This window comes from Ascidia mentula, chromosome 8, assembly GCF_947561715.1.
Source record: "Ascidia mentula chromosome 8, kaAscMent1.1, whole genome shotgun sequence".
In the NCBI taxonomy this organism is placed as follows: Eukaryota; Metazoa; Chordata; class Ascidiacea; order Phlebobranchia; family Ascidiidae; genus Ascidia; species Ascidia mentula.
The window spans coordinates 3,749,983-3,765,557 of record NC_138573.1 but is presented as its reverse complement, the minus strand read 5'-3'; the positions used below and the strand labels follow the sequence as shown (position 1 = coordinate 3,765,557).

The 15,575-nt window shown below is 44.9% G+C and overlaps 1 protein-coding gene across 4 annotated transcripts in view; it reads right to left on the bottom strand.

Moving 5' to 3' along the window:
• LOC145911504 (teneurin-3-like) overlaps window positions 1-15,575 on the bottom strand; it is a 58,746-nt gene that overhangs the window by 15,300 nt on the left and 27,871 nt on the right. For 3 of the 4 annotated variants that reach the window (XM_082998876.1, XM_082998878.1, XM_082998880.1), the window contains 6 exons: window positions 10,567-10,914; window positions 8,281-8,408; window positions 8,052-8,203; window positions 2,364-2,668; window positions 1,356-1,454; window positions 990-1,174 (listed from right to left, as the gene is read on the bottom strand). In XM_082998876.1, coding sequence (XP_082855002.1) covers window positions 990-1,174; window positions 1,356-1,454; window positions 2,364-2,668; window positions 8,052-8,203; window positions 8,281-8,408; window positions 10,567-10,914 — 1,217 coding nt within the window. Of the gene's footprint in view, window positions 1-989; window positions 1,175-1,355; window positions 1,455-2,363; window positions 2,669-8,051; window positions 8,204-8,280; window positions 8,409-10,566; window positions 10,915-12,194; window positions 12,564-15,575 lie in introns of those variants that run through there. The other variant, XM_082998879.1, reaches the window with a different exon arrangement.

Below are 15,575 nucleotides of genomic sequence, written 5' to 3'. Positions count from 1 at the left end.
TTTTGGTTAGTACTGGACCACACAAAGTGGACCGGATTTGCAAACTGTGCTCAAAGTCCCCCGGCCCTAATCCAGGCACGAATCAAGACAAGCCATAGGCACTGACGCACATTTGGCGCAGAAACTGGAACCAGACGATCTAGCAAAGTTGGATTATGGATTGTGTGCCAAAATCGGCCTGTTGACTCACTTCCATACCGTTAGGAATTGTAATCTCCTGTGGTTTAGCAGAATTAGGTCAGGCTATTTGGAGGCTGCATTGGCATTTAGTCGTTCTTCTGGGAAATCGCGACGAATAAACAAATTTACGCTACTTTCCAGAAAAACAAATGGAATCAAATGCAACTCACCAATGTTGCGTATTATATTTATTTGATGTCTTTCGCTTGTAATGTTTGTGACAAGCAATAGAGGACCAAGTCTGTTTTAAGCAAGACACGCGTCATGGCCGGCCATAATTACGTCACAAGCTTTCATTTCGCTGACCACTGACCGGATTACATCGTTTGCTCACGGATCCTGTTACTACGGGAGCTGACGTGCCACGTCGCTGTGGAGTTTGCGCAAAGTATTAAGGACAAAAACACCGCGAATTTGATTAAAATCCAGTGTAGTGGTTATCTAGTAGTCAACTCAACACCGGGAAGACTTCTTTTTTTAGATTTTTTATGAGGATTTTTGAACGCTTCTCATGCGTTCGTTAGGGCATGAAGCAATGTAGGGTTGACTGCAAACCGGCCCTATTAAGCTTGGCTGTGAGGCAAGGGAGAGAAGAGACCACTTGACTTTGCGCCTTGTTTTGACGTGGCCGACAGCTGACCTGACACTGCATGAACAAGATCCCAGAGGCGCGTCCAAAAAATGCAACTATGGGTCTCCCTTGTTTCGGACTAGCCAAGACTACAAATGGAACAAGGTCGACTTGGGGATTTGTACCCTCATCCCTTGCTCCGGAAAAGCAACTGTTTGCGAATCTAGGCGTGACGCACCTTGGTGTGGGAAGGACGCAGTCCCTTCCGACCGTAGACAGCTATTTGGGCGTTGGATCCGAGTGAGCAGTTGAACTTGACGTGCGAGGCCTCCTCAACGTACAACTGCATCCAACTGAACGAATATGGTTCAACTTCGAACGTCGATTTTCGTCTCAGCTGCAGAACCTCTCGTGGCCCAGCGGCTTTAAAACAAGACAACATTATCGTTAGCTACTAATAAATTAGCTTTGCAGTATGTTGAGACCGGTTTAAACCTTTATCTAACAATCGTTGAAAAAAATTCTGTTAAACACAGTTAATTAGTTTAAACATATGACCAGATCTGAAACAATACACAATTAGTGCCTTGAAAAATTGGCTTACCGTCCGGTCGTACGAGCACAGTGGTTGGTGGGCCGCCATTGGAACTGCATTTCGTCGGAACGCCGACTGTTGTAACAGATACAGGTGCATTGAAGAGTCCTGCGAACCAAAAGTAACAAACATTTAGAGACCGGCCTCTAGTTTAAGCAAAACATTGTTAAAGGTTCCAAGTAATCGGCCTCGAAAAAGCTTAGTGTTTGGTTACGAGCCATTTACTTCCAGTGTGGAGAAGATTATGATCTGTGTCAATCTTAATCAAGTATGTTTATTCAACAAAGACTGGCCCTCGAATGTCCCGAGTGACACGGGAGTCGGAAGAGCAGCAGTATGCATTTGATGTGACGCAACGGGGCCGAGGGGTCAAGTTGTAGGGTGCCACAAGCAAGAACAACAAACCGGCGCGGCAAAATAAACACGAGCGCAATGCTCATCAACCGTAAAACACAAAAAACAGACAAATCATCCCGTAATGGGGCAATTTTTTACAAACTACAAAATACATCATATCCAATATCAAAAAATTCTGCGCAGTCCCATTCTGTGTTATTTAAATCAAGTGCCAACATAAGTGAGCTTTGTAAATGGCCCATGTCGTGTAACAACTATGCAAAACCACCAATGAAAAAAGTAAGCTCTCTCTTATCATGGGCATCTAGCTTATGTGCGGCTGTTGTCTTAGCCTAAATCTAATGTAGACACAACATCGGTGCTAATTATGCCGAAGGTCTTGTTTTCTTTTCCCCAGCGATAGCAATCTTAGTACTAGGAAAGTTACTGTTGCGAATCAATGCCGTTACAACTTTGCCATTAGCTTGTGTAGTTAAAATCATTTAAAAAATAGACATAAACTCCTGACGACACTTTGTAAAAGCAATCGGGAATATCGACATATAATGTTAATACATAAAATAGCGCTACTATGTTTACCAGGCGGGCAAGTATTCATTCAATCGTGTTTTCTACGTAAACTACGTCACCACACTCTTCCGAAGTACGAGAAACACTCACCTAACATAAACGCGAGCAAAGTGACTCCGAGGAGAAGGGCGATGAGGATGAAGGAGATGGCGGCGCACTTCCACGAGAGGCGCGACCTAAAACGGCTCCTAAACTTCTTGAAATTTCCAGAATATTGTTGTCGCGACTCCCTCCTGTGATGATGGAGGTTGTGGTCAAAGTGGTGGCGACCTCCGAGAGAGGGACGCTTGTTCATAAAACGAGCCGCTGTACTGTTGCCAGTGGCAGAGGAATTAGCGGAGGTGTGAGGCGGGAGGGATGTGGGAATCCCAGGAGTGTAACCTCCGTATCCGGATCTGCAAGGAAAATATAAAAAAAATGATAGATTTTTTCGTGTAACTAATATGGGAGAAATTTTTTTTATGACAACTTATAAAGGAAGCCCAGAATCGTACAAAACTAAGTAACTCTGAGGCTCTATGTCTCAGACACTGGTTAATTTTTCACGGTCAAGTTCCATACACTAACGTTGTGTAACACTCTTGCGCATCAGTTGCACAGATCTATTTCAGAAAAGAGACCGCCAATGTGGCAAGCGAAAAACCGTTTCGGCGAAAATGTAATGCGGGTCGATGCATTGTCTTGCTCTGTGTAAAGACTACAAGGCTTCCACCATTGGTAACGTGATGCGGCATAATGAGGTGAATCGCAGCTTGCAAGTGTTGTTGGGCGAACACATCGACACTTTGTACACGCGATTCCTAATCGCGGAAATCAGAGAAAAGGCCACTTGACCTTGAAAAGTCGTCGGTGGACGAACGGCGACAAACGTCGGCCGTCGAAACCGGGAGCGAATTTTTGTCGCATTTTCCTTCACAGGGCAGAACGCGACGTGCCAAAGCGACCAACTGACCCGAAGCGACGCAGGGCTAAGACAACAGAACAACAAGGGTCCAACAGCAAGGTCGGCTCGCGCACAAGAGAAACAGACCGAAACGCACGAGTGTCGGCGAGTTTGGCGATCCGGAGCAATGTAATTCTATGCATTTCCGTCATCGGGTTGATGTGCGGGCGCGGGTTGATTGCCACATGTTATGGTTTTTCGACCTTGCGTGTCGTTAAATTACCTTCGTTATTATTTCAGGTTCTGGGTAGCGCAATTTACAAAGACGAAAAACAAGGACAATGTCGTGCAGTCGCGCAAATCACCAAAGTGAAACTAGATATATATTATCAGCAGTTGGCGACGCAATATCTTTTACATTTTGCTCTTCACTGGAAGCAATTTGACAAACCGCACCCAGTGACCTTTGTTTGGAGCGCGTCCTTTAAACACAGTTATTTAGTGATTTTTACCCTGGCAACAGAAGGCACCACGTGACAATCCAACTTCGAAGCTGGCGAATTCCTGGCTTTGGGGAAACATGGGCGATCGCAGCGGGCAAAAACGAACGGAGCAAATAATAGATTGCTGTGCATGCGTCACGAAGCACCAGTCAGCTTACTCTCTGGGGTGAGGCCTAAACCGCCATGTTGTACCACCGTTAAAGACGGTCATGTTTTGATACGCATGATCTCCATAGGGCCCGAGTTACTGCGGCGATATTTTTGGGCTGCTGAATTGGACTGCACGATTGGGAGGAAGGGCGCACAGCTAAATAATAAAAGCACCCTGCCTCTAGGGGTAAAACGTGATAGGTATTAGTTGCCCCATTGGACGGGGGCTGTCAGACCAGTTCACGTTGTAATCCCAGTAATTGGAACGATCGAAGCGGAAGATCCCGTGCCAAGTTTTGACTTGCCTCTATGACGGGAACTCCTTTACAAGTATGGGAATGTTAAGGATGCATGAAGATGGACCGACGACTTTGGTTCGGGTCATTGCAGAATGCTAATAAAGTTACAATGATGGAAAACCTTAACCTAAAATTATCGCGGTTCACCGGCCATTTGTGCCAAGCCCATTTGTTTTCCATCGTATTTCACTCAAAAGCAATGAATCACTTTTTCCCAATAAACAATTTTTTAGCCAAACGACAAACGAAGAAGTACAGTCATTGTCACTAGAACCCATTTAAAGGAATTCACGCAGTCACGCGTAATCTCGGAAGTGTCAAATAGTGTCGTTTGCTGACACTGCATTGCCCAAACCTGCCCACCATCAAAGCCTTCCAAAAGAGATAGGAGGCTGGTGCCATGCCTGGAGAAGATATACGATTTCACCGCAAGGGCCGCGCTTGCCTTTGTACTAGATCTTGGCATTGGTGCGCGGTTCTTCGGTCCCACGGTAAAACTCGCTCGAATTTTTCCCAACCTTTCACGAATCCGTGAAAAGTTAAAAGGTTACACAAGAGGTTATGCTTCGTTGTTTGAACATTTGTGATTGCGTTTAATCAGTCAGACTAAATAGTGAAAAACATTGCATAGACCATAGATGAATAGAAAAAGCAAGACCAAAAAAGTGAATTCCCTCGCTGTAAGCACGGTGACGGCTTCTCAAGTGCAAGGGGCGATAGCGTTAAACAGCCTCACGACATAGTTAAGTTTCCCACGACAAACTAAGGGTTTTGGAGATACGCTTTGTAACGTCGGAAACAACGTGACTGACGAAATGCAATCCAGGGGGCAAGTTGGGTTGGGGTTCATCACGTACCGGAGTGACAGGGATGCGATTAGGCAGGATACTGTCATGATGAGCCGCCCAGTTGAAGAAAATAATTAGGGAGTTTCCTATCCTCAGGAAATGGCTGGAAGATGCTTGAGCAAAATCTCAGATAACTCTACGTTGATGCCTTGCGGATCTACGAATTCGCAACGAATGGAAGCAGAAATTGTGCATTCATCAATCATTGTGAGTTAAAATGTGATAGCGTCGCCATCCAAACGGATAATTAAAACTAATCCGTCGCCTGCAAATGCGTTAACGCCTTGTCGCCCAGGCGCCAGATTCTCCCGTTGTTGTATCGACGCCATAACTGCCGATTTGGATTACGAGGTGTTGTTGTGTTGTGCGACACGAGAACGCTACTACGAAGTGTACAAAACATACAGCAGAAGCACATTTAGCTAATTTGTGAGGAGGTTAAAGTCTGCATCTTCGGCGTGCGACCAAAAGTATGGAGAAGGGACATTCATAAATGATGTGGTGTGCAACAACCAGATGCTGCAATACAGACCTCTACAAACTCCTATCCTGAGATACAACTCCTTATAAACACGACAACAGTGACGTTCAGCAAAAGCAGCCGAAAGGATTAGACGAGCTTTGAGTCGATTGAAAGTGAAATAGGGAACTTTCGTGACGGCTAATATCGCAGATCCCATCACAATTCCAAGACCAAACAACTTACCCCTTGGTATTCCCACACTGACTAAAGACTCATTTGTTTTTCGGCGCTTCGGTTTGTAATCTCTTTTCGGCGCATAATTCGCGGCTGGTGGTCCACCGACAGGCGTAACCGATTCTCGTAAGAATGCACAGTCATATTTGCACGCCGGATTTAGACGCAATGTGGAGAAGGCGGCCGGTTGTTGTTGGTCGGTGAAACTTCGTTACCGAGCTCGCGGTTTGACCTCGGCGACGCCCGAAAGCGCAGGAGATATCCGAATGAAATCCATTCTCCCAATGCCAAGAAAATCTTCAACACAACGGCTAGTATTGGATCTGCTGGGAGTTGTTGCACCAAAACAACTTGCTCGAGCATTCTGCATATACTCTAATCAATATGCTTAGGAAGATAAGACAGTGGGAGGAGACAACACTAGACAAGCATTGCATAAGATAAGACCACCGGTTGGACTACAGTTGTCTAAACTGAAGTCTGATTTTGTCTAAAAACGCATTGCAATTATTCTTCTCCGTCAGCATTATCTGCCTCATCTTCGATGTGAACGTGTCACAGTACTGATAACGTAGACATACACAACACATTTCCACGTCACCATTCGGTTACAGGCGCCTGAAACCCATAAGGCGTCGCATGCGGATTGCGTGTGGTCTGGTTAGAACCTAAAACGTCAAAATTCCATCACCGTAAAAAAGTAGTTGTTTTAACAGAACCACAGGTGCCACTGTCTTAACCGCCAGCAAATACACAAATATAGCAGATGATTGCCATTCAACACAAACAGACACGTTGAGCGGAAATCCCGAAAAAAAAACAATATGCAATTATGCGTTAAAACGTCTTTTAGGGTGGCTCGAAGTTAAGTTGCATGCAAATGCCCTGTCGTCTACACATGAGTCAGTCCAGATTCCAGGGCTTGCAATATCTGACAGGCGTCGATGCGTGACAAACACGTGACTTGTGGTGATCAATGGGTCGTGAAGACAGATTAATGGTGACAAAGCGGTTCGCCTTACCTGACCGTTTAACTTAAGAGGGCCAGTCAACACTGTGGGGTCTTAATAAATCTGGCCCTTAGTTTCAAAGCGTTGACTCGAAGATGTGCTTTGACTGTCTGGGCTGGGGCGCTATGGCTCATTTAGGCGGACAGATGACCGACTGACGAACGAGTGACCCCAAGAAATGACCACTTGACCCCTGCGGGGATTGAGGGGTAAGATGACGCCCGACGCTGATCCCTTTCAAGACGCTGATCGACGTCGAAGTACACCCCGGACAATTGCTCGCCACTTGAAACTTCCCTTGTAGGCAATTTGTACCCGGTACGTATTAGTAAACAATGACCGTAAGATAGAATTGGAGAATGGGACCTTGCCGATTCGACCCAAGTCGAGACTTGGAGACTGCATGTGGTAGTTAATGCAATACGTGAGCGGCTGACAACCTGATGGATGAGTCCACAATAAACCTCTATCGTAATTCTCCTGTCCTCTCCCACCGCCGCCATCGTGACGAAGTGCGAGGTTTGTTGCGAGACAACGATTTGGTGGAAACTGAGCCGAGCGCGACAACAACAACAAATCGTACGCATTTTTAACGTATTTCTGCGGCAGACAGCGAATTGTTTAACTGAGGGGTATGTTGGGTTGATGACACAAGATCGCAGAATGAAGACAAGATTTTCTTGTGCAAACAAGGAAAGTCGTTGCACATCTGTTACATGAAGGCCTTCACCAGGGACGCCAAACTGCCTTTATAACATAGCTACCATTCCATATTGACCCATGAAGCGATAAATTACATTTGACTTCTTCCGGGGACGAAGGGTTTTGTTTCGCCCTGTGAACTTTCGGTATGCTGACATTACAACATCGAGTGGTGCACCAGAGCACCGCGCTATGATTAACATCAGGTGTTTATGATATGCAACAATCCGTGCGGCACTTTCGTCACAAGGATGACTGACAAGTTTCAAAAGGGCTAATACATGTGTTTCCTCTTTTAGATAGTGTGTGGTTTAATTTCGTGAAACTGCTGCAATCACCATATTGTATACAATGGTTCATTAGAAATAAAAGAGCATCAAACCGCAGGGCAGCAAACACTCCAGTTTTATATATTATGGCCCCTGAAGTTTGTGACCATCCATCCATTGTAAATTACACATTATTTCGCATCCAGTGCATGGTATCAAAAACTGTCTTTAACGTCAGCCTCGTTTTAAACAAGTTAATCAACAAATGTTACGGAAAATACATTTCTTGCTGCCTAAGCACGTACAGTGGGACAATGCAACAAGCAAAGAAACTGTGTCGAAAAGATTACATGGGCAACTAAAACTGACTGCTTAAGGACGACTGTTTTCCTATAAAAACAACAACTATCAGCTTACCGGTCACTCTCCGTTCCCCTGCTGAAGTTCCACATGCCTGTGGCGTCAACCTCGTACGTGGGTTTAAGGGTAGTGGTGACAACAGGATCGTAGTGGTCTGCGTCGACCGACATTGGGGCTGTGACGCGTGACGTCATCACTGATGACGGGGTCTGTAAAGCATTAAGAAACGTATTTAGCGTTTCTGGTCACTTCAAGTGGGCGTCTTCGGTCAAAAAATGGATTTCACCTGTTGGTTGTAGGGAGTTGAGTTAGCGGGCATCGTATTCGGTGAAGCAACCGCTGATTGGACAGCGCCTGTGCCCATACGGGGAATCCCCGAGTGTTGACGTACGTCACTGGGCGACGACGTTGATCCTGAAAGTATCACGTGTTCAAAAAATTGGGCCACTACATCAAGGGGCCTTACAAAGTAAGTTACTTGAATTGCTAAATGGTTAAACATTGTATTGTTGTTTCTGCGTTTTTTTGCGGGCCATGTAGCGCGTTAAGTGGCTCCACACCATTACGGGAAAACATTCTTCGCGCAGAAAAATTCGCTTGCTCAACGTAAACGTATCCGAGACGGCCGAACACGAGGACGGCGTGTTTGTTCAACGAGCGATGCCCAATCGCCCACGGGATTACCGCACAATCGGCTCCCGTCATCAGAGTCGAGTCTTGAGCCGCGGCGATGGAACCGAACGGTAGCAGTCGCCCCTGTAACTCGCGAACCTGTTTGCCATGGAGTTAGCTAACTTATCCATCACGCGGGGTTGGCTGTCGGCATCCCCACACCCATGGCACTTCTTTGCATTGGGTCACGTACGTTAACACTGGTTTTTATGTACATACGAGGGTTTCGTGCCTTAGGGTCAGCAGCTGGTTTCTGGCGAGCACAATGCGCGGATTAAAGGGAAAATGAATGAGCACGCTGTCGCTTCGCCTGCCACCGCTGGTCAGTAATGAATTTTTTATCTGAGGACTTCAGATCGGCCAGAGCAAGCACTCGAACTAAGTCAACAAACCGTGTATGCCACAAACAAGCTTACGTGAGAAATTATCATATGATATACGCCACGTTTTATTTATAAAATTAATATCAAATACGCAATTTACAAAAACGCAAAAGAAAGCAAAATTTGTATTATTTGGTTTTGCTCCTGTGACAAGTTTCCTAATTAAATTAATTTACCTTGTTTTGAATGATTGCAGGCACGCATACATCTTTTTAAACATTAAAATATAGAATCCCTCACATTTCAGCACCAAACTATATGTAGATATCCTTCGATACGCGTTAACATATATTTTCAACTTGATAACTTACTATTTATTATGTCCACCTTCATTTTATACCGTTATTGGCGATGTCTTAAACACAGAAAACCGTATGCATGTATTCTGGACAACTAAACCTCCCACAACCAACAAATGATCAAATGAACCTAACATCGCATCGGTTGGAGGCATTTAAACATGCACGTGGCACAAAGAATGTGCTTTGTATCACCGAACACAGCGGGCGGGCGTGCAAACGATGTAAGCTAATGCTAGATCAATGTCTATTAGGGCAGCTGTGTGACAAACCGACAGGGCTATTACGTTTCCACCACCTACAGGGACATAACGCTGCACCCTGGCGGGCTTTTGTCGCCATTGATTTGCATGTGTGCATGTCGCACCTGCCAAACCCCCTGTAATACGGATTTTGTGTCCACCCGGGTATCGCCACATGTTCGGGTGATAATTGTAGCGGTGTTGGATTATTTCGCAAAAACAATCGCCAACAAGTAAAACAGTGCGTTTGACGTGAACAAGTTAACAATGCTAAGATGTGTGGTGAAACCCTGTGAAGTACTGACGCAAAGACCGCAACATTGCACAAACCTCCCGGAGGAACACGTGACTAATCCATGGCATGTCCCAAGACAACACAAGGATGTTCAAACAAGCCATGCACGCTGGGAAAACACGAAACAGCGGGGACAAAACAAAGTTCAAATCGTGGTGCCACCAATCAGGGTCTATTTCCGATAGCATCTCCCTATTTGTCGGACAACAGCCGCTGGGCGAACGGCGGGTGCAATAAAACTATCGCTTACCGTATTTATGTCGGCGTTACGACCAACTGTACCCAAGGCAATATACAAACGTACAGGAAAATTGCCTTTCCTCGCGACACTCCGTGCAATCGATTGTAATCCGCTTCGGATGAGAAGCCCGTTGGCCTTGAATTATTTAACGCCTTCGACGCATGAATGACCGGACGGTAACGCGTTTACGGCCCGATAATTGTAACCAACATTTCTAAAAATGCCAGATCTGCTGATGGCCACGACTGAACTTTTAACAAACGCATTGCATAATGTTAAATTATAAACAATACAGGATGAGGGCACTTTTCATTCCCTGCGACAAAAAAGTTTAGTGTTGCGACATATGCGGTTACATTAGTGGAAAGTTCATAATTATTCCCTAAAATGCCAACCTAGCGCCAAAAAGTAAAATATATCTACAAGAACATTTTAATTACCTGTCTTTGGAGTCAACAGATTCCCAGAGTTTGCTTTCGCTAAATAAGCTGAACCCCTGCGTCCGCCATATTGGTTCGCTTGGGCGCTTGTTCGTTGATCGAGAATTGGTGACGACATGCGTCTCCTTGACGTCAGAGGATGTTCCTCTTCTCGGGCAACGACGTCATCCATATCGCGGATGTCGTCATCGATTTCATCCAGCTCGCTGTCGATCGACGCCGAGCGTTTGCTCAATAATTGTCGTCGCGAGTTAGGGTGGTTGCTAGGAGACGGTGGGGTGCAGGAGTGGTCCGTGACGACGGGTTCGTATCTCACCGAGGATCGGTGGGTGTCGCTGGAAGATATTCCTGTGAAGAGAAAGATTCACGTTGAAACGCAAATTAAGCTTTTTTTGGAACAACAATGATGGCCAGGTAGGTTATCAATGGCGATATGCAAATTAACTGTCAGGTGAATTGTGTTACCTGACTATATTAAGGATTCCATGATTTGCATGCGAAACGTCTTAATTGCTTACAAACCAATAAACGAAATGCATTACAACAATGTAACAACGTAAAATGAAAATTAACTCTGCAATAACATTGGTATGCCACATGCCACAACATCCCTGTATGTCACATGCCACAACATCCCTGTATGTCACAACACAACAGACAACGTGATGCAACCAATAACAAACCAAACACTCCTCATCCAAAACAGAACAAAGTACAAACCCGCTACAACATAGAAACAACACAACAACAGTGGACCCGTTGAGAAGGCAACCGCAAAATACGAAAACAAAGACACAGGGCCACAGCCATGACGTCACAGTTGGGCTCAGTCATGCGTGGTACCTTGCGTACGGCGCTGGGTGAGGCTTGACACTGTACGGTATTTGAGCGATCGCGACTTGGTTGATTGTAATTCGTACAGACGACAGTGTCTCGTGTCACCAGGTAGAAAGAGAAAGTCCTCTATGTCTGAGACCAAACACAAAAAACACGAGACTAGCGATGGATTCTACGCGTCCGGATGTTAGGATATTGACAAACTTGGCTTCACAAATTCCAGGGCAGTTATGTTAATTGTTAGAACTATTAAAAAATACACCACAATTAACCACCGCTAATGGCCAATTAAAGTTGTAATTTTCCGGATCAGCAGTATGGAAATTTCTTGAAACACGCAAGAAAAACGAAAAATCAAATAACATTCCATAACCCGAAAACAAGGAGCCACAAAATTAACAACCAATAAAATAACAGTTCAAACTCGGCCTTGATAGCGTTAACGCGTCCACTAATCCTATTTGCATTTGTTTGTCGCCAAATTCAACCATCCAGGCTTGAAATGAGCTTGTGACGTATCTGGCGTGTTGGTCCCGAACCGACGAAGCCATAAGACTTACGAAGACGGGTAGAAAATGGAATTTTTCACTAGGTTGCAACACAAAACTCTGTTTACAAACCAATGTGGCCATGACACTGCTCGAGAAAAGCTGCTGACAATTCTGGCCCTGCACCACATCCACATCATTCTTGTTTTGAAATCACGTAATCGCACAATGGCGGTTTAAGACACGCACAAAGCATACGGTACACACCACATTATAGATAGTGAAACAGGACGCCCTGTTTACCTGTAGTTTCCTCTTGTAAACAGCTCACTGCCGGTGGTAGGGCAAGACTATGCCTCCACCGCACGCGTTTCATGTCGTACAACGCTTGATTGTTCGATGATACGGCCGCTGCATCGAGGCTAACGCGGCGGGAAATCAAGGGCCTGTCAGGCCGCAGAATAATTTGCAGTTTGTCGGCCCCCGTGTTGGTGAGCCGTATCTCGTTACCCATTAGTTCGTCCATGTCCTATAGCTAATATGCCTCATGTTCCGCGAAAAGCGACGAGCTTCGCCTTTTCGCCTTGGTATACTCAGAAAAGTTTACAGTTCGTCTTCGGTACACTTCTCACTAAGCTGCTGTGGTGCCGGAGAGAAGCCACGAGCTTACAGCATAATATTGCCAACTGCAGCAGTATTTGGTGACCAGTCGAATCAGCAGCTGGTGTAACACTAGTGCTTTAATTAACGTCTGCGAATGCAAGGATCACATGCGAAAACCACTATATTATGAATCGTTCTGTAACTAACATCTCAACTCAATTAATCATCCCTCTTACAGCAAGCTTCAACTCCTTAATATTTGAATTCTAATTTGCATATTGCCATTTCAAGGCAACTGCATTGAAATTCTAATACAAGCCACATGGCATTTTTAAGAATTCTTAACACCTGTCGCTGTATTGCTGGTCTAACGGACTATGGCAACTTGACGGTACATCACCCAGGCCAAGAAAGCCGAGTGACGACACCAAGCAGCCTTATTAAACTGATGAGTTCCGACCGGCGTAATCTGCCACTTCTTGGTTACGACTGGCCGATTACGCGTCGTTCAGAACTAAGCCGAATGCTTGAGGCAGTGCTGTTGCAGTGGAAATGTAAGGCGTGTATCTGTGTGTTACTTGAAACGACCGATTAAAGGGCAACGTGAGGACAATTCTGTATCAGCATCGGTAACAAAACAAGCGCCAGGGTGCTGCCGTTGCGTTTGCAGTCGCGGACAGTTATAGATAATCGAGTTAACTCGGGTCGTTTGCGCAATACCTGTGGGAGAAACCGACATTTGTGTCTGTCAGCAATTTATGCGAGTTGTTGACAAATATGGCATGTTTATGTTGATGGAGATTTCCTAAACCAGTGCAAGTTTAACAAAAGGTACAATCCATAAGTTTGATAATATTCCACGGGAATTTATTTTTACCCAACCTACGTAACCACATTATCATCACGAAACTTTTGCACCTGTTAAACCGGAAGTGACCCACCAAGAAAGTTGATGAAATCCCTGTTTATTCTCACAGTGATCTATTCTCAACGACCAATTCGCATGACGCCATTTTATCGATCCTAACTTTTTCCGTAAGCTGAAGGTTGTATGGGTTTTGGCTTACGACTCAGGAAAGTAAGATATACCCCGGTTTCCAGCAAAAGGTCCTGGGACCCATTGCGTAAGGGGCCAAATGTCCTTACAAAATCGCGAAATCCTTGCGGCTCGAATCACATGACCCGCAAAGACTGTCTGACGCCGGTTGTGTCCATGAACCCTAACCGCGTGCCCGACCCCTGTACCCCTGTTTACAAAGCTGGGTTTCTTGAGCAAGTAGGAAAACAGGAACTACAAATAGCCCTTGGACGGCCCTCGTAGTAACGCTGTGGTAAATTTCTGTCTACGACAAATCTCCAAGAAATAACTCCTGCAACTACATAACGCAATAAAAGCAAAAGCGCAACACATATGTATGAAACCTAAAGTCTCCAGGCTGCGGTTTCAACACTTTAAACCTATCCCGCTGAAGCAGCTGCTGCGACCGTTACCACATCACGATCCACTGGCTGGTAAATGTGCGGGCACCTAACAAAGTTATAAACCATCTCGGGCGGCAACTCAAGCGACTCATCAACACAAATGCTATTTACAAACGTCACCGCTTCGTCGAACCGAACCGGGGTGCTTGCGGCGTTGTTCGATTAGCCTTAACAGATCCTTTCTCACACACAGTGAAGATTAGCGCAGGCGTTTGTTTAACCTTAGCACATATACATATATGAGCCTATTTAAGACACATTTTTTTCGCCAGTTTAAAGGTAACCCTATCCAATGTTAGGGGTGAAAGTACTGTAAGAGACGTATCAATTTTGGGCAGCTGCGTTTTAGTAATAAGGTGAGACATTTAATACCAAGTATTACAGAACACACTAGAATAGAGGACTTCTTGTTCACATTCATAAGGCTGCACTCGAACGATGTTTAAAAGAAATAAACGTAAAATGATAAAAGCATTCTAAACCCGGACTGCGATTAAAGGAGTCAGATGTCCTTTTCGGTCAGCTGCCCACATGTTGTGCAGTCGTATTCCCTAATATCACTATGGTGTTTGCGCTTTTTTAGACAGCCGTGAGCACTGGAAAGGAGATATAGATAAGATGGCGATTATCTTGTCAAAACAATGGCACCTTCTGCTCGCAGAATCTTTAAACTAATAAGCAGTTACCTCCATAGAGTCAAGTTACGCAAACCTATTTAATATATCTTTTATTTAGAGAGTGAGATGCTAAGGTTGGTGCTGTATATGCTTTTAAATAAGCGCTTGGCAGAAATGGCGTCGTTGCCAAACAACACAATAAACAAACATGCCATGGTGTTAAACACGCAAAAGGACAGATGGTCAGAGCAAACGCATGTATGCGATATTACCGGTATCGATTAAAACCGATCTCCAATCTGATTGCAATGGAGAAAACTGAACAAAAATCGATCTGTCAGCATTCAAAATTCATCACATCTCCGTTCGTGACAAACTCAAATTTAATTGGGCGATTGCCAATTCTAAAGCGAACAAGCAGTTAACGTTATTGCCATTGCAAAATTAGACATTAACTGCACTTCAATAACCTTGAAGGTGTCCCGCCGCTGAAACTCCAAGGTGATATGCAAAACCACATATTGTATCACAAAACCTGCAGTCGTAAGCAGTTACAAATCTCGATGTCAAAAATGTGGCTAATCCACTTATAAAACAGATTCCAGTGCATGTGCCATGCACCTGTAAGGTGAACCACGTACGTCAAAGGCCGACAGCCGTTTGCAAACCTCGTTTGTGGCCAGATAAGAATCAAAACATTGCTCCCACTAAATCTTTCCGAAAGCAGATGTGTCGGGTTTTGCACCAGCAAGTTGTGAAACAAGCTTGTCTAATAGCAGATATCAATTAAAGAAGAATCAGGGGGGTCTTGGCCGATTATTCAACGAGTTATAATACAAGTCAATGAGGGATCACACGGTTTTCAGCTTGGAATCACACAATTAATATTTCATGCCAAATACTTTAGCTGCCAACAAACCGATCAACAATTCGCAGAACATTCAATTATCGACTTTGGAGTGTCGATGACGTCCCAAAGATG